Raw genomic sequence first — 27,286 nt, forward strand, 5'->3', positions numbered from 1 at the left:
TACCCTCATTTATGCCATGCAAATTAATGATTTTCAATATGCAAATATTATGCCAATAATTCATCTAAATTGCTCATTCATTTATCGTGGATCACACACACATTGTACAGTTCATTAAATGATATAGCACACTCAAGTCAAGTGAGTCAGTCAGGAAATCATTGTTTTTATAAATCATATTAATGTAAATAGTTTCTGAGTAGCATGCTGAATAAGTTTCTATCTGGTACGGGTTAAATTAGAATTTTATTTGACCAGAAGCCGCTGTGTGATATCACTTGCCATTTAAATGCCAACAAAAATCTGAGGATATGTATCTGGTACTTTGAAAAAAATCTTGTGAGGGCAGAAGAGCAACTGGAACATTTGTTTTCAGGTCATTTGATGCAAATGTCCAAACCCCTGTAGGTGTTTTGCAAATGTGCAGCCACAGGGGGAATTCCCTCATACATTTTACAAATACACAGTTCACTTGCTCTTTTCACACTATAGGCTGGCTTGAGAACAGTGTTGGTTTTGCAGAGATGTTCTCTGTTAATTAGAGGTCATTTTGACGTGTTGGTATTTTTACAGATATGGGATAAGTGGAAGTCCTGTCCAGTACAAATTGGCAATAATGTGGATAGCTTTACTTCCAACAGGTTTCAGTCAAACCCAGTGTGTCTGGGGAAATTGAAATCTACTGGACTGATTTTCATAATAAGTTATCCGAACTAGACTTGTACATGCACCAGTGCATGGTAATGTTACATTATATCTTAATCTTGACGGCAGAATGCCAATCGCTAACTCTCATTTACAACCCCAGATAAAAGCTGGTTTTGCCTTTGTACAAAGAGAATTTCTGACTGCATCAAGTGGGCTTTATAATCAACAGTAAATTGGCCATGGATGTCATTTTCCCCAAGTTTGGTCAAAAAATCTTCTCTGAAAGCGCTCGTCTCACTGCCTTGAAATTTGAAATACATGATTGCAGGGTTGGCCTTTGTCAGATTTGTTCAAATTGTGGTGAAATTTTCATATTTGTATTTTGGGACAATTTTCCTCATTTTGGTCAACAAATCATTTTCTCCCAAAGTTTGCGTTGGATTGCTTTGAAACTTGATACTCTTGATCCTAGGGTTGTCTTCTGTTGGATGTGTAAAAATTGTGGTGAAATTTTCATATTTGTACCGGGTATTTTTGGGGCAATTCTTTTGCAGTTTTGGTCAAAAAATCATTTTCTCTGAAATTGCTTGTCCGATTGCTTTGAAGCTTGGTGTGCATGTTCCCATGGGTACACTTAGTTAAGTATACTCACTCTGGCCTGCCACATCAAACCAAATGTGAGCCAAGTGTCATTGACGCTATGTTTTGTTTTCAGGAAAATCACAACTTTAATTTTTGCCCCTTACAGTAAACGTAGGGATAGCAGCCGTTTTGAATTTCAAATATGGGTAAATGTTAAGTAATTTGTTTCTGCACTTCTAAAATGTGCATAGAGTTTTATTGTTATTTTGAAATACAATGATTTAAAGTTTCTTTGTGGAAAGTTTTTGCAAAAGTAAGTAAACTTGTGGGTTCAAGCTCTGTACTACCATAGTTCTGCCTGAAAACAGAAGACCAGCCTGACGCACTGTCCATTCTTGATAGAAGAAATGTCTGTTGTATCCATGAAATGAATTAAACAGCTGTCTGTTTTATTAATACATCTATGTAAATCATGGGTTTACAATATGTAACCAGGAAGACAACCTACAAACAGCAGGAGCGTAATTGATGAATGTATTCGATTTTATGGCTGGTAATTGAAAGTTTTATAGACCATATGCCCAGGAAGCAAGTTACTGACATATTTTGTGTGGTCGGTATATTTCTCTACCGGTACATCCAATTATTATGCTTCTGCATTATTTAGTGAGAGACAAGAAAATTCAATTTCATCTGGACTACGAGTTGCTTATTGGGGAGTGTTCTAACAAATGTCAAAACATCAGAAATATGTTTTTTATTGATGAAGCCCCAGCTGATTCCAGTTTCAGGAATTGCATTTCTGTCAGACGAGAGGCATTTGTGTGTCTTGACTTTTCGGAGAAAAAAGTCTAGTGCACCAACATAGCATTACGTCAGGTAGCCATATTTCCATTTACATAAATGAACTTTGCACAATCACATTTTGAGAATTTTAGCATGTTGAGCAAGACAAAAGTGTGAACCTCTGAAACGGAAGTCACCAAGAATCAACATAATTTCAGAACGTACCATTACTGGTATTGCTGACATGTCAACTTTCATCATAAAGTGTCCTGCTCAACAAATTCATTGATTTCCCTACCCACTGTGATTTGCACCCCATGTCATCCTGTGAATAGCAAATTTTGACGTGCATGCAAGGTAGAATTAATATATTGGTGCCCTCTTCAGGTAGTAGGATGAAAATGACCCATCAAGGATTTGGAAGGTCTTCTGTCATGGGTTCTGCATGGAGGAGCAGATTTTAATCACGAGCCTAATACCCAAGTTTACCATTTGATAATAATTATACATTCATATAGCTTCAGATATGGCTCTTGTATGACAGCTTCCAAGGATGCTCATAAGGAATAAACCATAAATTTTGTTTGATGAGAACTATGCGACGACAGTGACAGTCACATCCAGTACATGAACCCATGCCACCACTGTCTGTAAATTTGACTGTTTTTGCCGTTTTGTCCCCGTGATTTTCTTGTTGTCAGTTTTTGCAAAGCAATGACCATGTTTCACCACTTTCTTTTAATTTCAGTACTGTCAGTGATGTTCCTGAGGAATTTAGTTAAACACATTCTCAGTGATTATATGTAGTGTAATGTAGAGTTATCTATTGTGAAGGATTATGAAGTGAAAGTGTTGATATTGGGAGAGGTTTCTATGTCCCAAGGGTAGAGAGTTGCAATAAAGGTACTTTCAAAATTTTACCAGTGCAGGGTTTGCTCTGGCTACTCAAGCTGATTAGCCTTTCTGGCTAATACAGTGTGAACACAAGTAGCCAGATTTTTTCGAGGGACGGGGTCAAGGGTCACATATATTAGAGGGTCAAAGGTCATACAATTAAACACATAGACAAAACATTTCAGAACTTAAAGTCAGCCACTTTCTCATCATTATGTATCCTCAGGCTCAGTGCTGCTTACTTCAATAAAAAATGGCTACTTCACATCAAAACTTTCATGCATGATTACTGAACACCACTCTTATTTTCAATAACTTTCAAAAATTGACCAGCAAATTGTAAAGGACACAGAAGTTACAGGAAAAATTAATATTTTCGAGATCTTCATGTACTGGAATGCCATGATCACATTGAACTGAGCAACGATTTCCAAGCTTAATTGACACAGTATTTTATATTGCTGTTTCCAATCAAACTGATGAAACAATTTCCTTGATACAGAAGTGACATTTTGGTATTTGACGCAAAATTATTCTAAAATATGCAAATAATTGACGTCTTGGTAATTTAATATTTGTGACAATGACTACTCGGCTTGCACTGCACTGAATGGCCGGCCTGAACATGGAAATAGAACACGTGCACCTGCTTGTAGGTGAAAATGTTCATTCACGGTAATGCCACAAAACAAAAGTGACTTTGATTCATTATATTGCTAACCACTGTCCCTCTCTATGATCAGACCGTAACTTTCCAAGCAACATTGTATCTACACATCACAAATTGCAAATTCTGCAAGAACAAGGCCCGGTTCTAGACAGGCAGGAAATTCTCACGTAAACACAATACAGTTACGTATATTTGTTATGGTTGATGTCACATGGGGTATACTGTTTACCGTTACGGCCTGAGTGACGATCGAGTCTGCCGAGTGACATTCCTGAGGTCCCATTGGATTTTGACAGCAGTCTGCTTATTTGTCTAGCCTTGGAATACACTTAGTTTGTAGTAAAAGAGTTTTTTTGTGTGAACATGAAGTCGTACATCACGGCATGGAACCTGCACATGGCCGCTACATTTCACGATACGGCAACTCAACGTCTGAGAGACGTTGATGCTGAAGACCCCCAGCTTATTGTTTTTAGGTAACAGAGCATGCGCATCAAAGGAAAATTTAACCCCCAACTTCTATGGAAAAGACTATCAGCAAATTCGACTCACTTCAGCTGTACGGACTCCGCGGCCGCGGTAATTTTATGCAATCGTACGCATTTTTGACACATTTTACCCAAATAGAAACCCACTTGCGTACAAAGTTTATGGCAAAACACTACCAAAGAAGTTAAAAAAAATTTACCGCAATGCAACAGAATATCGGAGAACCATGGTCATAAAACCATAGAAGCCAGACTGTCTATGGTAGAACATTGTACGTTACAAATTTCGAGTCGCCAGTCTGGCGAATGATTTGGCCGACTGAGTCGCCAATGAGTCAATCAATTCGCCATTTTGCCGTCTGGCGAGCGGTAGCGCGAACACTGCAGTGAGTCAGACCTGACAGAGTGTACAATTGATTTATTTAATATATGTTCCCAAGCATGGACTTGATAAAGTACCATATCAAAGGTAGAATGACTGACCACAGTGCCATCATCTATCTATTTTATCATTCAGTCAGCGTAGCCTGGTATTTGATGAGACAGACTGTTCATCCATTACAGGTACTCACACAAGCAAGTTTTGAATCTAAAGTTATCAGTATTTCTCTTTCGTTTTGTGGAATTGATTAACGGTAGTTTCTTATTAAGCATGACATTTTAAAGTTTCCCTTGGAATAAAATGCAAGGCTGGGCGAGGCAGTCTGCTGTATAGCGTTCATACTGAAAGAAACGACAAACTCATTCTGTGTAATATACACCGACTGCATAAATTATTGCTGTGCAGTCTCAAAACAGGATCATGTTCTCTCCATATTTTTCCTGAATTCCAGCAGAGGATTTGCAATGTGAAAGGTAATTTTCATCGCAGGCACAGTTTGAATATTATGTATAATATTTCCAGAAACCCCGGGGAAGAAACATTGACAGTAGTGGCCATTAAACTTGTTATTCCAGCATCAAACCTCTGTTGGCAGTTATTAATGCCCAGCCTAGGCGCAATCCGTCGATGTAATCAAAATCAGGTTTTTTGAATAGATTTCCTTAGCAGGCAGAGTAATCCGTAATAAAAGCTCTAATAACATGAATGCGTAAATATCAAAGGTTGAGAGAGCACTGGAGCTGCAAATAGCTGTGCATACACGTCTCGTGGTGTGAAGAGTTACAGTGAGCATTATCTCCAGTGTTAGAAATTAATAAGATGGCAGGAAGCTGACATTTACCCAAAACGAGATTCAGTATGCATTTTGTCGTGCGATGATTTTTTAGACTTCTTCTCACAGCAGGGAGTTTCTTGGTTTTAGCTTAACACATCTTTCATTCTAGGAGTGTGTTTGACATTTGGCTGAAATTAAGATTCAAAGACCGTCCCATCTCTAATAAGTTTGTCAGCTATCTACCTGACTCACAGTAGGATACAAAGAGAAGGCATTTTCAGGGTTTTCTCATTGCACAAGTACTTTCGTCACACAAGTAGACTGCACTTTGATATTTAACGAGAAATGTAATTTTGAAAGAAATAAAAGGTGAGCATTTCATGCAGACGGCTTTTGGAGCAACTATTTGACTTGGTAATGAGGGTTTGAAGTCAGACACACCATAAAAGAAGTTGCAGTTTGCTGTGAGTTGTGAAATACCAGTGACCACTTGAGGTGTGTACGCAGTAAAAGGTACTAAAATAACACAACATACAGCATCAAATTGAATAGTCTAATGGATTGGACAAACACATCTTTAATGTGTGTGTGGGTGTTAAAATCAGTCGTGTTGGGATAAAGGTTTGCAGATCTTGGTATCCTAGCAATATAAATGAATTCATGATAAAACAAGTTGATGACTGACAGCTGATATTATCTTTTCACTGTAGAGAATGTCTTTTTGAAGTCTAAAAGAAAAATTGCTAGTTTTAGATTGAATGCAGATTACTTCTGTTATATTTCAGTGTCTCCGATTAGAATTTCAGAGCAGCAAGAAAAATGGCTGACATTTTTGACATTCCTCTTTGTTGTTTACGTGAATAAGGGCATTATCGGCATGAACCTTTCAGACATTGCTAGTAATATGCATAAAAAATGTTGGATCATATTTCAAATCCCCTGACAACAAAGAATATTGAAGAGAGAGTTTTTTGACAGTTTGGATTAGGATCTCAAAATCTGCCAGTCAGCTGCCCCTGTTGTAGCCATGATGCATGTATACTTACACACCGAAAACAAATATGCATGATAGTTTTGTGAATAGTGTGAATAGGCCCCTGACAAATATACTACCTCAGTGTAAATATAGAATAAGGCATTTTGAACAAAATTAAAGGGCTAGTATTGCTAACTTTTGATAATTTTTTTACCATTTTTGTTTTGAATGTGAACCATAATTCCTTGTTCTACTCCACAAAGCATGTTGATATACACAATATTCAGCCTGTAAACTCAGTCTGTAAGTGTGTAAACGGCATTGTTATTGTTGAAATGTGACTTCTGGTCAAGACAAGAATTCAAATGTAAATAATAACAGTGCATTTTACACATATAGACGCCAAGTTGACAAGCTAAACAGTGGGTGTTTCAACATTTTTTGGGAAGTAGAATAAGACGTTGATATTGATATTCAAAATAAAAATAATGAAAAAATGATCAAAAAGTTAGCATTACTGTCCCTTTATACTTTGGAGGGGAAGTGATGGCTGTTTCCAACTGTCCTCTCTGTACAATTTGAAAACTTGCTGGTATTGAATAGAACTATTCCTCCTCCCCCTCCTTCCAACCTAGAAACAACCTGTTAGCACCCTCCCCATACAAAGTTCCCCACCACCGTCTCCCCACTTTACCAGCATATGATTTCTTTACCTGTTTATCAAACCCCTGCAAATAACAAAATCCTATTCTCTAGCTGCCTGTTGTTTTTTTTCCCCAAAAAAGTTGTTTGCAGAGCAAAAGAATAAATTTCCCAGCCCAGAAATGACAGAGGTTTGTGGCTGGCCTTTGGAGCCTACTGAAGATAGAATAAACTGGCTATCTGGTACCAAAAAACCATTTGGAACATCTATTTTTTGGAACTGATTTGTTGGCCAAGTGCTGTGGGCAATTTTAACCCTTTCACCCCCAGTTCCCTGTATACAGGTCCAACTTTACCATAGAAAACAATGGATTTGGGACAAACCATGATGGTGAAAGGGTTAAAGAGGATATCTCATGGCCTATGACCTAAATGATCCTATAAACAACAAGAGATAGAAACTTTGACCCTTCAAGCATTTCTGATCAACAAAATATTAAAATGTTATAGAGTTGACAACTGATCTGATGCAAGGCAGCTAGGCAAATACTATTTTCATCTTATTGTAGTTGAACAAAGATTCAATTACCTGTATAGAATTGATTTTGAATTCTAATCCTGCAGACTAAATTTCACTTTGAAACAAACATTTTCATTTTCTAGTGAATAACTGATCTGTTCAAATCTCTACATCCCCTTAAAATGTGGTAGAAAATGTTTCTAAAGTGAAACAAAAAAGGATACTATAGTGTTGTATAAATGTTTGTGCAATTACCTGTAAGGTGTGCAATAAAGTAATGACAGAAATTTGCTTTAACTCTATCAAACTTGCATGATATTCAAATTAGAATTAGAAAAAATGGCATTCCTGAATATTAATGTCTTGTTACATGTAAACTGTCTTTCCAGGAGAAAGATCAGATTCTGTCAATGTATGTGGTGTTTCCTTATCAACATCTGTAACATTTGAAAGTGATGACGTCAAACAGTGATAAAAGCAGGGGTTTTACAAGACAGTCACCACACAAAATAGGAGTGCTCTTATACAAATTGAAGAGAATACGACAGAAATTTGAGACTAAATCTACAGAAATAGAATTAGCATTCTGTATACACGTACTCAGTTCGTCACGGATGGTCCTCTTTAATGCAAGAACTGACATGACAGCCCTAATATGATATGAAATTAGATAAATCAGATTATAGCACTATGGCTTGTTACCAATTTACAGTTTAAAGCCTGGTTTTTTCCGAGGGCAGTATAATCAGTAATATGCACTGTGCAGGGTTTCATACATTATGCACATGCAGTCATGTTCTGAGTGTTTCCGTAGTTCTCTGATAACTCTGACCCACACATCTGAGGTCATTGCAAACTGATGCATGAATTTTCACCGCTGGATTTGTCTAGGGACAGGTTCACTAGTTTGAGAAACAAGTCTGTATTTGCTGTGAATGATACCTATGTGAATTTGCTAGTGTGAATGTGTACTTTGTCTGTAAAAGATGTAGTTTTTTTGAGCGGGTTATTCTCGTTTAGAAAGACTGGTTCTTTTGTAGCATGTTCTCCCCTAATTCTTGATAAACAGGTCCACAAGCAACACTAATAATAATGGATTTGGGCCAAACCAATGTGTTGAAAGGGTTAAAATTAACCATGAACTCAAACAATACTGAAACACTTGATAATTGGTGTAATATAAAGTTTCCATCCGTTCATTAGCAAATATTTCTGTCAGATACCTGAAATAACATCACAGCTTTCTTCATCTAGTCCATCTGTTAACAGGTCTATGTTGATGCTATTTGTATGTTTTGTTGCACATTACATGATGTTGAACAATGCATCTTACTTCTCTGTGTATTAGAATTATAGAATCTGAAAGGCAACACTGTCCCCTTGAATGTGTGTGATGATTTTTCTTTTGGTGAGTGAAAATTCATCTGCAGGTTGTCCAGTCTAACCACAGCACAACTACACTGTGATCCAGCTGACTTTAGTAGCAGAAACTTAGAAGAATACAAAAAATTCCTAAATTGGGACAGGGTTCTTAAGGATGGGAGTGTCCTTATCTTGCAAAAGGCATCTATCACAAATGATATATCTAGGAGGCACATCCCAGCGATATTTTGAAATGTAATGTAATATAATTTGCAAGAAAATATCATGAAATGCTTGGAATAATTGACCCAGATCATGTTGATGAGAATATGTGTGAAGCCAGGCTTTCCTTACTGGATCTCTCTGTGATCAATTTTAACCCTATAACCCTCTCAGGGTATCCTAGCTCAGGTATGTTACTAGAAAATCAGGCCAGCAAGGCTTAAACTGTGGTAAAGTTCATTATATTTTTGTTTCAGCGATGTAAAAATATCAGGGTGAAAAAGTCAACTAATATCAGGGTATTTTTTTGCATATAGATCCTTATCTATATCATTGATAGATTATGTTTTTTAACGTGTCCATGGAAACAATGAAAGTAGACTTCCCTTTTATGGTTGTGATGAATGTATGTCTGAAGAACTGATGCAATCTGCTCTGTCAGGAGCAACACCTTACATATGATATTTAAGTGAAATGAAAGGAGCAAAAGGTGTTAATGTTATTCAGAACTGTACAGTTGCACCTTTCACCCATTGTTTTCAAGCTACATCATTACATGGCCTTCCAGCAGCTGCACTGGGCCTTGCTGAAGATGATACATGATTGAAGTGATCAGATGAGACTGTTTCACAGATAAAAAGCAGTGAAAATGATGGATTATAGGTGCAAAGGGTACACATTTATTTAGAGATTTCATTTTATTCAGAGAATGTTTATCATCTGATCACAATTGCCAAACCGGGGGATGGGAGGGGGGAGTGGGGGTGACTCTTATTTGGCTTATATTTTGAAAAAAGAAATCTTGGTTACCCATGCTTAGTCTTTTCCCTTTCTCTCTGACAAAGGGTTTCCATTTGTGAACTTCCTTTGTAGTGTGCAAGTGACCTAGCATAGGCCTTGAAATATTGATGTGCGTCATGTCTGGTGACATTTCACTGTCTTACATCACTGCCGTACAACTTGATCCATAAATCAAGTGATTGTCCGTGGACAGGAAATTAAAACCAGCGTGTGACACATGTTGAAAAATTTACTGTATCTCTGTGGCGCTGTAAAGGATTTCTTCCTGCAATGTGTCATACTGTATTCTGTGGGCAAGACTTCTGTGGACCACGCGCCTTTGTTGTAGGCTTTTGTACGTCATCAGAAAAAGAAGTTGTCCCATCCCAGGTCAAAGGTCACACATCGAAACTGCATCACACAGTGCACTTGATGGCTGTGTAAAAGAGGTTATTAGTCCCCACGGACGGGTGGGGGGGGGGGACTTATTTGATCAGCAGATTTGTTTAATTCCCTGAGATAATTAAAGTTTCTGAGTTGTAATTACAGATTGTTGTAAGCTGATTGCTCAGGTGACATCATCTAGCCCCTAAGAGGAGACTACTCTATAAAAACTGATTAGCAGGAAAAATGAAATTTCCGCATTGATGCGATAACACTTTGGCTAGTTGCTCTTCCAGGGATATTACATCACCAGTGTTGTGTACAACCCTATCAAGGGCTAGATAAAACAGTGACTCTGATGTCTTTGAGTTTGAAGTTACCTAATGTATCTTTTGCACACAATAACTCACAGAAAAACTTAGTTGTGTTTGTGTTCTATAGAGGTATAAAGCTACATGGTTAGACTAGTTTAGTTCTGGGTCCAGTTTTAGATTCAAACAGGTGGCAGAAGCTGGTGTTTTGACAGTGGTATTTTGTACAGAAAGAAATTTCACATTATCAGCACAAAGTACCGGTTTGCCAATAAAATTAATACCATCTGCAAAATCATATAATTATTTGAATTGTAGGAAGGACATTGATATAAAATGACAAAGAAAAAAGTGCATAGACATTGTCTTACATGTAATTACATGTAAGGTGCACCAGTTTTGACCTGAATCAGCGAGTTTTGAAGACAAAGGTATTTGTATTGCCAAATTTTACACATTGAGTTCTGCCTGATACGTAACTTCAAAACCACTAAATTGTAGATGCATTGTAGACGGGTGAAAGTTGTAGTGTAGCGGTACTGAAAAGACGAGAAATCACAATGCCTTTGAAAGGTCAAACACAGGGAGAGATGAAATCTTTGTGTTGTTCATCTAATATCATAATGCGGTGTAATGTAATAATGTAGCTGTTGAACGCTTCAAACAGAGACATGAATGTTTTTGGAGAGAAATCTTGTTGCAATCCAAATATGGTTTGCCTTTGGAGCTCGTCATGGCTGCAGGTGGGCTAAGTAACACTACAGTGCACTCTTTGAACATAGATACACATCTTCCTCATCTGCAGTTAAACCTTACAGATGTGAGCACCTGAAGCTGGCATGGGACATTTATGCTCTACTCTATTGTTTGAGTCTGCAGTACTGTCCAGGGATGTTGGAAATTTTGGTCACAGGTGGCAAAAATAAAAGTATAAGCTGTTACAAGTAGTGTGTGGGCACATTAAGCTTGTGCAAAAAAGTCCTGTTTTTTTACTAAAATGTAACTTTTACAGCCGGCAAATTCAGCTGACAGCCAGTTGTTTTTGCCGACAGCTGGTTATTTTCTGCATCCCTACTGTTGTAAAAGTTAATGCGATTCCTTTGCTCTTATTTTGTGTGTCAAAATGTTGTCCAAGATTTATTTTTCTGTCAGAATAGCCTTTTGGTCAATTGAGCGCAATTCACTTTCTGTCCTGAAGAACATCTATCACTGGTTGACCTTTAACCCTGAAAAAAGAATGCCAATGGAAACTAATAATAATAAGGGCTGGGAGGTGTTAACCTTATGCTGAATTGTATTCTTTTTGAACCACTGATATCTCATGTCACTATAATAAACTTAACTAACTAACTAACTAACTAATTTCACTAGCAAAAAACTATCAATATTAGTCTGTAGGATACAGTTGCTGTGATTACTTTGATTCATGTAAAACATTTACTTTGACTCCAGGCAGTTGACTTTCATCATTGCTCAGGGTTTTGTTGTGAAAACTGTGACATAACCATGGCTTTAAATTGTACAATATTTGTATAGTTTGCTGTTTACCAGTTGAGTTGATCTTGACAAACAATTGAAATAAAAGTTTTTGAAATGTAAACAGAACAAACTTCAAGCAGATTTACAATTTGCATCATAGGTAGTACATGATTTTTATGTGACTTTTTCAATGATAACAACATTGAAGTAGAATTGGCATTTATCTTTGAAACAATCTAGACATCAAAAAACAAGGCAAAGATTAAGAATGTTAGAAATGTAGTCTTAGGCCAAGGAAAATAAAAAGTTTGTTTCTCATCCTAGAAATATTGCAAAAACGATGTGGTGACACGGTTTTTTTCTTCTCAATTTTTTTGTTTATTCTTCAACCAACAAGATATCGTCGTGTATATTAGCGTTTTTTTTCCCCACTTTATTTCCTCATGAGCATAAAAAAAGGTTGACGCGGCGGGTCTGAATTGACATGCGCAAGGATGAGAAACAAACTTTTTATTTTTCTTGGCCTTATGGTTATACTTGATGTTTTTGATTTTTGATTTTCTATTTCCGGTATCAAATCTTAAAGAATGAGTTTGATGCAGTGAACTTTACTCTTTGAGTTGACATTTCTGAAGGTGAGAATGGTAAAACATTTTCCTTCAACCAAGTGGTATATTACCCATACTTCAGCATTTCCCATGGTACAATTGGCTAACACCTATTAAGTAAGCGAGGTGATGATGTTTTCTCAACCATCATTTCATTCTTGTCAATCTGATGGCTATCTTGTGTTACTAATGTTAGCAACTGTGGGCGAATCGACAAGAGAATAAAAAACTAAATTGCTTAGCCCTGTCATGCGTCATTTCATCAATGTAAAATTTGTGACTGTCATTTTTAAGTGCGTGTATATCTCAAATGAATATTCAGGCATGATTATAATGTGCATTGACCGGCACAAAATTTATGTGTTCTTGAAAGTACGACCGCATAAAAGAAAGAATGATGATCGCCCATGAGGAAATTTCCAAAAGAAATCTGTCTTTTTACGGCATATGATAGAAGCAGGTTGTTAGAGAGAGAGAGCCTAAAATTGCAAGTACACTGCCAACTCTTGACTCTTGTTGTGAAAACTTCCTTGCTATCTGCAACATTGTTCAAATTTGAGGTCTTATAAGTTGTCATCCTCTTTCATGGTGTTGGCCAGTATTTCCTTCCAAGGATCAGGGGAATTGAATATTCCTCGTTTTTCCCCCAGAGGAAAGGAAGCTCAGAGAAACTGAAATGGGAAGATCACTTTTTGTGAGAGATGTAATGCCTTCAGACTTGTTGGAAGACATGAGTGAGACCCATGAGTATATCACAAAACGTGTTCTGCCATATATCATTTTTTGTGAGTCAGTGAACCTGTACTCTGTGCCCTATATATGAGTTCAAATATTCCTCTTTTCGTTTTATCTCGTGTTACAAACGGAAAGAGCCTTCCTTACAAAGTTGGTATTTTAATAGCCAAACAGTGATGACTCTTACACATCTTTGCCCTTCATTCTTTACAAGCCAGAGCTTTTTTGCCAGTGATACGTTGTTGCACAAACATCAAATGCCAACAAATTACACTGGGAAACTGCAGAACCGTATAACAAGATTATCAATATTCATGAGTAATAACATCATCAGCTTTGGCCAATCATCATCAAGGGGCAAGAAGTCACGACCGAAACCATCACTTTATTATTTTGTTCGTCACACGGTCATGAAACACATCTTTGGTGATCTGGTAACATGGTCACTTACCACTGGAGGTCCTCATGCAAATGAACAACTACAGTTTTGTGATTTAAAAGTATTCAAATGCAAATTAATCTCTCTCTTTTCCAATTGTACTTGAGCTGTGTCACACTGAACATAAAATAAAAATTGTCTCATGATTGGTGATAACAGGAGTAGCTCTTGCCATAATGAGGCTACTGGTTGCAATAATGATACCTTCTTTAAATTAAAGATTTTAATTGTTATATGTGATAGAAAGCAATGGGATGTTACCCAAATTTGATATGACATTTTGCTGTAATCGATATATTTTGATTTGATGTGTGATCACATCTTGGTATTTAACTCTCTGAGCGCCAAAGTCAACTTTTGTTACCTTTATAAAATATACTCTAGTAATTTTTTTTCCAGATTTTTGCAAAAATTTTGATAAAAACTTTAGCAAATAAAATACGGTATGATGTCTATTTGGTCCAAAATTATCGAGAAAATTACAGAAAAATTTGCAAAAACTGGTAAAATGTACTAAACTTTTGGTGGGAAAAAATTACAGCACTCAGCATTCTGAATCAGGGAATATGGTTGCTTAGTTCACGAGAAACTAGAAACTTAAAGTGTGTTGCTAACTTAATTTGCTGTTTTGGCGTTTACAATATATAAACATCACCAGCTTCATGCAGTCATGCAGTGTTCCTGATACAGAGACTGTCAGTGTTGACCAGGTGAAGTGCATGCAGGCCTGACCCATATCTGTATCTACAAAATATACACCCTGAAATTAACCTTCTTAGAGAAAGAATGGTACACAAACTTGATGAAGTCAAATTATGAACTCATAAATGTAAACTTGTAACAAAATAATGTCAAAGAGTCAGTTTCATTGCCATTACCATACTTGTTATATTTTATTTTATTCGTAGCAGGAGCAATGGGCTTTTGCCCAGTTACTATATCTAGTTTTAGGGAAAGATTCATGTATGAAATATGTTGGAAAAGGACATGGAAAGTCTGATTATAGACAATTTTTTTTTCCTTATTTGAATATTTAGTTTATTGTTCTCCTAATTACAGTAGATATCAGATTACTTCATTGCTTCAGCTAGGTGACTTTATCAAATCCATCACATAACTTTGGCAGACATTTTAGATGGAGTAGTGTGATAAATGTTGACATCATAAGATATAAAAAGCAATTATTCAAAGATAACGTCGGCAATCTCTTCCGCTAGAAATGAGTAAAATTACATTTGTCATCACCTTTGTTTTTTTATAATTAGAAGTGTCCACGTAGATATTGCTTGTCAGCCAGATGTTCACAGGAAACTTGCCTCGCCGAAAATTGTAATTTTAATTGTAATGAGTCAAGTAATTTGTTTATCTGTCAGGTTTGATAATTGAGATGCATGGAAATCATGATCATTCAGCTGATACTTCCATTTGTGCTGAATTGCCTGGCTCTATGAAGTTTGTATATACAGAATCATTTTGTACTTGCATTTTTAACTTCTGCTCTGTGTCCTATGGAATCTTGTTTTTCTGATAGCCAAGTTAACGGTATGATAATAACATACAGATGAAAGAAACAAAAATTTTCTTGGACATTGTAACCTTGCATGATACTTTTAATGAGGCTTTCATGCAAATTCATATTCAGTGTAAAATACTACCCATTTCGTAGAAGATATCTAAAACATATGTACCTTTTTGGAAGAATTTCAATGTTAGATGTGTGTTTCTCAAATCTGAAAGCTCTTTATTCAATTTCAAAAAACGTGAGTCCACAAAAGAATATGTGTAAAGTAGATGTAAGGTACGATATAAAACCACATCAAACTGACAAATATGAATGATTGGAATTTATTTTTAGGACTAAAGATCAGGCCTGATGCATTACCTGACTTGCCCATGTCGAATACAAACTTCAAGAATGCATATGACCCCCATGAACAGTATGAATTCATGGTGAAATGGAATTAAAAGCATTCTGGACCAGCAAATTGGTCATTACCAGTGAAGTGTAAACTCCCTAATATGTTTTTGTAGAGGGAATGAATTTTATCTATCAATAGATGATATATTAATTTAGCTAAGGTTCTAAAAGAGTTTCATCGCTTACAGAAGGACTTTCATATCATAAGATACAATTTCCTTTTGTTCAAGAATAATTAGTTTCTCATAATTCTTACGATTCATCTGCCCATCTGTGCATGACTGAGGTCACTGTACTATAAACCATACAGTCTAGGAATGGTCCTAACCTTTGAAGTTCATTACTTGTTAAAACTGTTTAAACTAATGCATACCAGTAATTAGAAAGTGCACCAAGTCATAATTGTAACTGTAAAAATGTGATGTAGTAATATTTTCCTAATACATTAAGAATCAACAAACCAGCTGACCAAAAACATTGCAACCATGGAGATGTCTTCATATAGAGACACACTTCCACAGTATTTTGAACAAAATTACAATATGGAAGGAAAAGTGATAGTTCACATTGCTATCCTGCTGTATGAGTTACTTTTAAAAAAATATACCTTCACACTAGTCAATATACCCCTGTAAATCATAACTCATAGATTCTTTGGTCAATCTGGAAATTTTTTGAAATTTTATGTGTCAATCCTATTCTTTTGTGTTAAATATGTAAAATTTATCTGCGTTGCAGACAAATTCCTGGAAGTAAAGCTATAACATGCTCGATGGGTCTGAGTTAACCAAATACAAATTATTTTGCAATCCAGCATAGCCCATGGCAGTATGGCATCTAAGCTAAATTGGCAAGCCACTGACCTGAGAAAGTTCGTTCTGAGGCAAGAAAATTGCTCATATTACACATGCTGGTATAGAGCTGATGCAAAGAGATTTCTAAGAGCTCCCAAATTGACTCAACAAATTCATCAGTTAGAGGGCACACCGACTCAAAAACGTAAACTCTGACCCATCATGTGTTCAGCGAAATGCATGTGAAAAGGTTAACCACCTAGTTGATGTGACTGTCGCAGTGGAATGCCTGTTTGAAATCCAAATTGCTAACCCTGAAGTTATTTCTGTCATTCATTTACAGGAGGAATACCTTGCCTTGGTCGCAAGACTTATCCTGCATGTCAGAGATATCAGTAAGTGTGCCTTCCCTTTCAACTTTCCATACCTTACTTACAGTGCAGACCCTGTCCACTCTTCAAGGCTGACAATAAAAATCCACTTTATGGTTTCAGTACATACAGTGGTAATGAGATGTAATGGCCCCGGCTGTAGCTGAGGTTTCTATTTTATGTGTGGCTTTGTAAAATGCCAGATTAAGATGGCTATCAATGTAGTTTTGTGGTGTATGTGGTGTGGCATGAATTATTTATGCTGTGCTGTATGGATGTAGTGTGTTGTTTTGCAACTTCATACTGGTCGTGTTAAAGTGGATTTGAGCAACTTTCCATGCCGGAGCCATCAGGCAAACATTATCATATAATCCGTCGGTGTTTTCCCTCTAAGTTTCCCACAAGTTTTGTAAAGATTTCTATATTGTGACTCCCTATTCAGAAAAAATCTTTTTAATATTATTAGATTTGACAAGATAAGTGTTGACACCTCTTCAAAAGGATTGTACAGGTACCTCAGTACTGATATATCAATTGTGTACTGGTACACACTATGTCTTGACAAATACCTCTGAAGTTTTTTCATGCAAACAACAGCAGATATCCAATCAAGGGTATTGTCAAATAACTGTCAATGATATGTTTTCATTAAACTATCAGGTGTGTTTAACTATGCCAACAAAAAATGCCTTTCTTCTTTTCTGGCCCTGTCAAATCTTCACGATTGACAAATTTCTGCCGAAGACAGAACAAAAGTGTTACAAATAGATGGTAACAGTACGTTTAAATTCTACCATCTAATGAATGAATATTGAATGAATGAAACATGCAATCAGATGGAACATTCAGCTTGTTTGAACTACAAGTTCACTTATTACTAAATCCAACCTGGCAGAATTCCATGTTAACCCCTCCAGATAGGGAGAATTGTAAACCCTGGGGTTGGCAATGCAGTTAATTCTCTGGAGAATTTGCATTCTCGGTTCAAGGGTTCAGCTTCATAACTGTGTTCACTGAACGTACATTTAATGGATGGAGAAAGAAAGTGCTCCGCAGAATACAAGTGATGTGGCTCATTTCCTCCTTTTTGACATCATAGGTGTTTTATTGTTATGACTTCTTCCATCACGATACTTATATGTGTATCATTGAATTGACCCTTCCATACCTTGGAATGTATGAGACATTTAATCTGAAAAACCTGGCCCAACATAGCGTGTAAAGTCTCGCAACATGTATTTTCTGGTCTCAAAGACATGTGAGAGCCAGCCAGCCAACATTGATCTTATCAATCAATATCTTTGAGTAGAGTCAGAGGAGCTTTGTAGCTGTTCAAGCCAATTTTGTAATTCCTGTGCATTTCCCTAGGGCTGATGATGTACCGGTAGAAGGTTTTGACCTATCAAATGTCAGCCTTTGCTTTTAGATGGAGAGTGATGGGCAGCAAGCACTGGAAAGACCTGTTCCCTGTCAGTCCATGCCATTATTAGTAAAATCCCTTACTGCAGAAAGGTTGATATCTTCCTTTTTGTACATAATCTGGGATCGAATCCTGCACTTGTTGTATTTTGGGCAGACTCATGGACTGACCCTGCGACTTGGATTTAGTAGCTTCATCTATTTCATGTGTTTTGAAATTTTTCAAGCTTTGGTTTCACCTGTTGGCAGCTGAAGTGGCCACACTGAGAGAGCTGTTGTTGTACGAAATTATGTTCTTTTGTTCAATTTTGATAATATTGGACCAAAGGGATGTAACTTTTCATTGGCAATAGTTTTTTATCAAACTTTTGGGAAAAATCTGAAAACAAATTGTCTGGATCTGAAAACATTGTCTGCATTATATTATATATGGTTTTTCAAAACCGCTAGTCAGACAGCTTTAATATTAGGTATACAGATCCCTAGGATGACTTTAGTGAGATTATTTCATACATTCAGGAAATACATAATTTGTATCCATGTCTATAGTAGCTTCAGGGACATTGGCCCTATGTTTTTAGATTTTTGCCAAAATTTTGATAAAAAACTGTAGCCGATGAAATGAGATGTCCATTTGGTCCAAAATTATCAAAAAAATTACAGAAAAATTCATAAAAATTGGTAAAATATTGCACTAAAATTTTGGTGGGAAAAATTAGAGCACTCAAACGTTTTAAATAATGTAACAGCCATTTCCTTCCATGAAACTCTGTCAGTATAACCTTTTCTGTTGGTTGGCCATAGTAATTCCTTTATGGCAAATGCTCCGTATGGCCTCAGCTCTTTATGATTAAATCATAAATCAAGCTTAATACCTGTATAAAGAACTCCACAACTCTACAGCGCCATTCCCTATTGCAAACTAACCATATTGCTACACGTTTTCATGAACAATGGTGTACCTCTCTCATAAACCATTCCATTCTAGAAAATATTGAAAAGACATCGTCAAAACATTCATGGTTGTCTATGTGCAAAATGAACTCTGAATTATGCAAATTCTCTGTCTTGGAGGAAAATATGATACAGACTGCTAGACACAATAAGATGAGTATATTGCACCATATGGTCGAGTAGGATACTTTTGTCTACATGATAAACTCTTTTTCTTCGCTTGAAGATAACTCATTACTAGTAGCAGTGTTATCTTGGTTATACCAGCTGCTGTGGTACCAAGCGCGTAAGGTTCATCTCATTGTCTCTGTTCACGAGAAATTTCCTGCTTCATTTGAGTGCCAAAGTCGATTTTTTTGCATTTATACTATACAACGGCAACAATTTCTTTCAGATCTAGACAATTTTTTTTTCATATTTTTCCCAAAATTTTGGTCAAAAAGTATAGCCCATAAAAATTTATGGCCATTTGGTTCAAAATCATGGAAAAAATTACAGAAAAATTCATGAAAATTGATAAAATGTTGCCCTGATATTTGGGGGAAAAAATTACAGTGCTCAAAGGGTTAATGTAGGAGGTACCTGGGGAGCAAAGCGTAACAGATGGCAGTGGCTTGAATATCAGTTTGATTGTAGATCCAGTGTCTTTCAGAGATATGACATGAAGTTTGAGAAAGCTAAGGAGTGTATTGCATATCAGGTTCTTCTCTTTTTCATGTAGTTTTAATTTGAAAACACATAATGAACTGTTGAAATTTGATCTCGACAAGGCTAGTTATTAATAACTGTTTCTCAAGTGGCATGATGTTCTGGTACAGTAGCTACATGTATCTCAGTGTAATAGCAATCACTGTGGTGTGTTAGGTGAAACTGCCAAGAATTTCCTCTTATAGACAGGCACCAGTTAAATGCAAATACTGTCCTTTATCATACATCATGTGAGTATTTCAGCACACCTGAAGGACATTGGGCTCCCCCTCTCTACTAAGAAAGTCAGGGTTTTCTGAGAGGGGTGGGAGAGGCTCCCACAATTACCATTATAAAAATGGGACCCTATTGGATTATTTATTTTTAAATTGTTCGGTGCTTGCTCGATCTTTAATCATGCCTGTTTTTCTAAATATTAATGGTATACAATCATATCATGTTCATATTATGTAATAAATTACATCTTTCAAATTAAAATTAAAACTTCAAATTGAATACAAAGAACATTATAAATAAACTATATGACCCAGAAATACAGCACATGTGTTAAAGCAACATCAACATGTAATTGATTTGTTCGTATTGACATTTAATTAAAGTGTTTGCAGGGACTAGAAATGCAGAACTTTTGACAGCAACAGTAATACCAACTGGTGTGAATAAAACATGTTGGACTTTGTAAGAAGTACAATACACATACTTTGTCATGACCATACAGAAAATCAATGCACCTTTGTTTGCCTGGACAGGTGCAACTACTGTACTGTTAGTTGCCATTTCAGAAATATTCAGTGTGACTTGAACAAAAACTGCAGAAATTCTTACAAAATTGCTCTGTCCATTCTGAAATATTGATCACATTTGCAAAACATTTTTTGCAATCAAACAGATGAATGTATCAGTTTAGTATCGTAAAATATTCAGAAAACCAGTAGAGTGCACTGAAAAAATTTACTTTGGTGTTAGAAGTGATCTGTGAGCATACAAACAAGAAAGGAATCTGTGATATCTCACTGACTGTGCATCGATAAAGTCTAAAAGCTGTGTCTGTCTATGAGGAGGTGAATTTCCTGCCCAGCAACTGTCATTCAAACAAACTGGAAGCAATTTTCACACAAACATTTATCTCATGCAAAACGTTTGCTATTTCACTGTTTGTAATGGAGAGCCATCACCTATGTCTCTGGAATGATTTGTTTGGTAAAAAGGCAGACTACAGTATGACATCTGCCTGTCAGTCTTTTTTTCTTCAATCTTATCCAATATGGCTGCTGGGCCCTTGCATATTTCATTCAGTGTCTTTTGAAGTAACTACCAAGTCCTCACATTATCTATTGCATAAGCTATACCAATGTCTCTGGAATGATTTGTTTGGTAAAAAGGCAGACTACAGTATGACATCTGCCTGTCAGTATTTTTTTCTTCAATCTTATCCAATATGGCTGCTGGGCCCAGACACATTTCATTCAGTGTCTTTTGAAGTAACTACCAGGTCCTCACATTATCTATTGCATAAGATATAAGATGTGAGACTGGATGAAAAAGCTGACGCCATGTCTCATCAAGGTAATAGTTGCTCTCGTGGACTTCTTCAACTATTGTTGAAAGAACATTGCACGCTCAGTATGCACGCATATGCCGGTTTATTTCATTTCACCGTAATCATAGAGATTGGTGTCAGATTCACAACCATCCAATGACCAGTGGCTACTTGTCATTGAAAGTTGCTTCATTTTGTCACTGATATGCTAGTATTTTTGCAAAAAAAACTGCATGTTAGCAGCATTTAATTTTTGAAGGTGATTGGAAAGTATTCATGGAAGGGGTCATTTTCCTGTGTGGTTACAGAAGCACAGCATTGTTCTAGTTACTTCAGGAAAAGGCGCATTGCTCTTTCTAGATATCACGTGTGTAGACACTGAAGTGGCAAGGTTGTGTTTGCTAATGAAATGCTAGAGTTCACAGATAGGCATTCAAGTGACGTCTGTCAGCTACCATTTCATTACGCATAAGGACGTGCTGAGATCACAAACAACTCAATGAGACTCTGATTTGACAGGATCTGAAGACCATCAAAATATGTGGTGATTTGCACTAGAAATGGCATGTGCCGTACTTTTCACAAAGACGGAAAATGAGAAAAGTACATGTTCTGAAATATACCTCACTTCAATTCATAAGAAATCATTGATTGTGGATGTAAAGCTACGCAGTACACAGAATGTAAACACAAGGAGACCTGTGGATGCTCTTGCATAAAACTGAATCTGCAGTATCAGGCACGTGATGTGATGTGAGCATAATGGTTGCCAAGGATGAAGTTACCTTTCCAGCTAGTGTATAAACAAAGATTTTAATTTCTTGGAGTGGTTTTTCCAGACTTGTTGTTGAAAGGAAGTTGTTCAGGATCTTTAATGAACCAAAATAAATGTACATTTCTTCCATGAGTCTATAAAGAAACTACATGTCAACCTTCAAGTAGTTAATGAAGTGATAGTCGTAGTCAGAGATAGTTGCATTTCGATTTATCATTAGGTTTTACACCTAAATGTAGTCCTTGCTTGGTATACATGTATTTGCTTAGTTGTCATGAATTGTTAATGCTAGTTGGAGATAGTTGCATTTGGTTAGTCATGATAAGGTTTTACACCTACTTGAAGTCCGTGCTAGTTATTGTGCTTAGTTGTGATGGAGTGTTAAGCCTAGTCAGTGCTATATTTGGTTCAATAGTTTCATTTCTCGTGAGACCTCACAGTGAGGCAGTGTTGTAAGTTGTGAACTTTAACCCTTTTCCTACCAAGTCCATATTTCACCATCAGGTCAAGATGGTTAAAATTAATGAAACACAACGTATTCCATATGATGTATTTAAACATAATACTGTACATTTGGAGGCTGTTGAAACCATAATACTGTAAAGTTGATTTTTTTTGGACAAAAGATGCTATAACATACCAAGCCAAGTGGGTGAAAATACGTCATGTGTTGGCTCAATACCGCTTTTTACTGACTTGGCTGATGGGGAAGTGATACAGTTATTACTGTCTGGCAGGAAAAGGGTTATTTTTTACCGAGATGCTCGATGACGACAGCCGTGCTCAAGGTTAGTGTTATTTGAAGTCAAATAGATTCTCTGAGCCAAGAGGAGAAACATCACATGTTTTGTAACAGACGTTCTAGGTCACTTTATAATACCAATGTAAGTCAGTGAACTCAGTAGGAATAGGAAGTGTGGACTTCAACACTCTTTGTGGGTGTAAAAATCTCTGTGTAGTTGTGACTTTGAATTCTTGCCGTCCAAACTGACAGGAGTGAGAGATGTTAAGATTTCTTAGTTGTTTTTCCTGAATTATTGTTTTTGTTCTGTGATCTCTCAGTAATTAAGATGAATATTCCAAAATTTGTTCCAAATCAGAAGTAAACTGTTGATAGCATTAAAATGTGTACGATAATGATATATTTGATGCAATCCAATGTATCCATCCATTGACTGGCCTGTATCATCATTTTAAATCTTCAAAATGCTCTGCAAAGTGATGCAGCATGGCCACTAGAAGAATGGTTTCTTATTGCCATCGCGATAATTGTTGGTACACTCAAGCCCCAATATACTTCGGGAAACCACTTGGAATATACCCACATCGCAAAGAGATTAGCTGGCAGCACTATCGCTATGTGCATGAAGTTTGGCAGATCATCTTTCAGTCTATTTATCAAAACACCGTTGGGTGTCTCATAAAGTAGAAGCCGTTCATTTTGCATGACCGATAAATTACTGAAGTAAAGCATTGACTTTCTGTGAAGTTAAATTGCTTTTGCCTATGTGTATCACCACGTCTGCGGTAAATTTCATTGATTTCCTATTTTCCTGAAGTTTTCTGGACCATTTTGCACGAATGACAATTAACTCACACTTTCTCCAACTTGAACAGCCCAGAATCAACTCGCCCGAAACCAACTCGCCCGTTGTTTGAGAAGTACATGCTCTACCTGGTACCTATGCACCCTCCGTTGTCGATTTAGTCTAGTAGAGGGTAGAATAAAGACTGTTTGATTTTATTGGAACAAAAATATTTCGATTGATTGACTAACACAGCCAAATTTTAAGCATTTTCTTCAACTTTAGAAAATAAGTCATCGCCTTTCCTTGACATTTCCGTTTCGTTTGAAAATGCTCTGTCCCCATAGTCGGTGTGAATGCTAAGGTTTGCCTCGGCCGTACTGACTGAGAGATGGCTCTTTCTTTAGCTATATTTTCAGAGTTTCGATAAGACGTCGCCAACTATTCCTTTCAGTGCACACTGCAGGTCTGTCTACGTTTGCAGGAAAAGCTATCGTTGCCTTCCCAACAAATTGACTTCGGGTTTGAAAAGGTACCCGTTTTGCACTGGGTAGATCAGAAGCGAAAGGAAGGTTATCAACAGCATCGATGAAATGCCTTTTTTTCTCACCGTGTTTTCTCATTTCTCTGTATTTTTTCAGTGATGGCAATTTGAAAATAGTAATTTCGTGTCCGCTGATCGTGATGATTTGATAGCTCTCAGCATTCGAAGTACGAAACGTCACCGACTGCCTCCAGGCCATGCCAGGCCGCGGGAGACAAGACAACACATTTTCAAACTTTGGGTCATGCCAAGTTTACTTTCTCGATTTGATACGTTGAGGTCAAAATACAAACTTTGCCATCGATTAACGATTAAAAACTATGGCATTTCAGCATTCTTTGAAATTGATGATATGACTGTCCTTTTCCGTTTTACATTTCTTGAGAAAACTCTACTACATGTATGTACCCACTTTAGTCTTAAACCCCCTATGAATAATGATATCATTCGTATGACGCACCCAAATAAATGTGACTGAACAGTGAAGTATGTCTGCTTGTGTCATGTCAAGGCCGAGACTCGTACAGGGTGTACGAGACGACAGCGACTTTGCCTCTAAGCCGAAGGTGTCAGAAATATATCCGAGAAAAAAAGGTCTTCTTCAAAACCACGAAAGCCGTCGATGAAAATGTAGAGGTTATGGCTGACAGTTGAAGAATGTTTGTACGAGACAAATTCCTGCCACGCCGCGGACCAGCAGCAACGACTATCCACACAGTAATTTCAACTTGATAATCAGCTCATACACGGAAACCGTCAGAAACCCAAACTCTGTCTGTATTACTTGTAGTTCTCACAGAATTTCGCTACGACATGTCGGATAACAGAACCTCGAAGCCTGGAAGTTTTACAAGTAGAAACTTTTTAGAAACTACATCGGTGCACGCCAGATAAAACAGGTGCAGCCAACGGGGCTATTCATCGAAAAAGCTATTCCGGAAGCAATTTTTGTCTTTTTGAGGGCAGGGGAAATTTTACGAGGGCAGGGTACATATTTTTAGGTGGCAGGGGAGCAATTTTTAGTTTTTTTTTGTCGGGCAGGGCAGATATTGGTTGATTGTCCTGGGGACAGGGCTTGGTGAAAAACGAGGAGAGGGGAAGCTACTTTACCATAAAACGGGGACAGAGAATTTCAGCCATGGTGTTTCCGGGGATGGGGACACAGTGCAAGTACTTATACTTATACCCCACATCTCTCTCTATGTACTGCGAGATGGAAACCAAATACAAGGCCACTGCAGTATGTGTCTGCATGGGAATGTTAGTTTTCAGGGGAAATTTTTTCTCAGGGCAGGGGAAAGTCGACACGGTAGGGTAGCTTCATGTCTGCAGGGGGAAGTGGAATGACAAAATTTTGAGGGGAATTTTTTCCACGGCAGGGGAAATCGGCAAGTTTTTTTCGCCACAGGGCAGGGGAGCTTCAAACATTCACAGTGGGGAGGGGAAACAGGCAAAAATAAGTGGGGAGCGGGTAAAAATGAAGTTTGAGTGCGGCAGGGTAAGTCGAAAAATTTTCAGTGGGAGGGCAAATTATGAACAGCTAATTACCCTCTTGACTTAAAATTAGTCAGTTCACATTACTTGTCATGTACAATATATCTTATCATAGTAAGGACCCCTTTAAAAGTGCATTGTTCGTTGGCTGCACCTGATAAAATACGGGTTATTTACACAACTGTCTATATTCTCACTGTCACTCTAAGAATACGCATCTACTTTAAAGCGGTCGGCAAATCGGTTTCTTCGAAACGAGATTATAAATTTAGAGACTTTGAATTTCACTCAAGGAAGCCGTCCGTTTGATGGAAAATTGTCGAAGTACATGCTTGAGTTGAGGTAAGATGACATATCGCGTGATGGGTGTAAAACGTGAAAAGGTTCATGTTTTACATCATATAGAAAAACTACGCACATTGTAAACCCCAACGCAAACCGATTACTTTATAAAAATAACAGTTAAAACTACGGATTTCACCTCAATGCCGGACGCAAATTAGAGTTTTTGTGAGACAGTGGTAATGACGGCATTTATGATGACAACGCCTGTACAACGAAACAAAGTCAAACGATAGCATTTAATACCCTCATGACAGTACCTACCGTTTTCTCTCCTGCACTTTTTCTTCAGGGAAAGTCTGTCGAATTTGGTTGCTTCAACATGTTCCCTAGGCAATGGAATTTACCACAGCAATTCATCAAAAAGTGGCAAAAGCAATGTAACTTTACTTGTACAAAAAGTTAATCCTTTATTGTAGTTTTGTACCATCGTTCACGGAACGGCCTCTGCTATAGTCATGATAGTGTTTTGTCTAGGGGACACCGCATACGCACCCCGCAGTGTTTTCGATAAACAAACTGCAAGATGATCTGATGCACTAGCAATACTGTTGGCTAATTAATTTGCGATATAGGGATGTTCCCAGCGGTTTCCCTAAGTATATTGGGGCTTGGGTGTACCAACAATTATCGCGATGGCAGTAAAAGGACTCGTCACAACGCATATATACCTCTGTACTTGCTTTCTAATCTAAGGATTATGTGCAAATTCAAAATTGTCAACTTCTGTTACAAGCTGTGTGATTATGACCACTGTTTAGAGTAACCATTCTGTGAGACCTAGAGTGCAAGGGTGAATCATATAATATCATATCAGTATATTGATGGCACAAATACTGCAATCTGGTTGGTCAAGACGTGAAAATAACTGTGCTATATTCGTGATATAGTACATTTATAACACATGCAAGCTCTGAGCCAGAGAAAATTTTCTTTTTGGACACCGTGGTGCGAAGCACCAAAGGTGTCCTATGTCGCCACAATGTCTGTGTGTGTGTCCGTCTGTCCGTCCGTCCGTCTGTCCGTCCGTCTGTCCGTCCGTCCGTAGACAGATTTTGTTCCACTCATAACTTAAGAACCCTTAGGTCCAATGTCATGCAATTTGGTATTTGGTATTATCATGATGAGACTTAGATCTGATTAGATTTTGGTGGGTGTGGCTTATTAATTAATTGCTCATTTGCATATTTTATGACTTTTTTCGTTCACGTAGATATC

General features: G+C 37.2%; 1 protein-coding gene across 19 annotated transcripts in view; it reads left to right on the top strand.

The window, feature by feature from the left end:
- Positions 1-27,286, top strand: part of LOC139145305 (mediator of RNA polymerase II transcription subunit 15-like) — a 153,767-nt gene that overhangs the window by 40,406 nt on the left and 86,075 nt on the right. For all 19 annotated transcript variants that reach the window (XM_070716355.1, XM_070716357.1, XM_070716359.1 and 16 more), the window contains exon 3: positions 16,739-16,790. In XM_070716355.1, the coding sequence (XP_070572456.1) occupies positions 16,739-16,790 (52 nt within the window). The remainder of the gene's footprint in view (positions 1-16,738; positions 16,791-27,286) is intronic.

The sequence above is a fragment of the Ptychodera flava genome, chromosome 12 (assembly GCF_041260155.1).
Source record: "Ptychodera flava strain L36383 chromosome 12, AS_Pfla_20210202, whole genome shotgun sequence".
Taxonomy (NCBI): domain Eukaryota; kingdom Metazoa; phylum Hemichordata; class Enteropneusta; family Ptychoderidae; genus Ptychodera; species Ptychodera flava.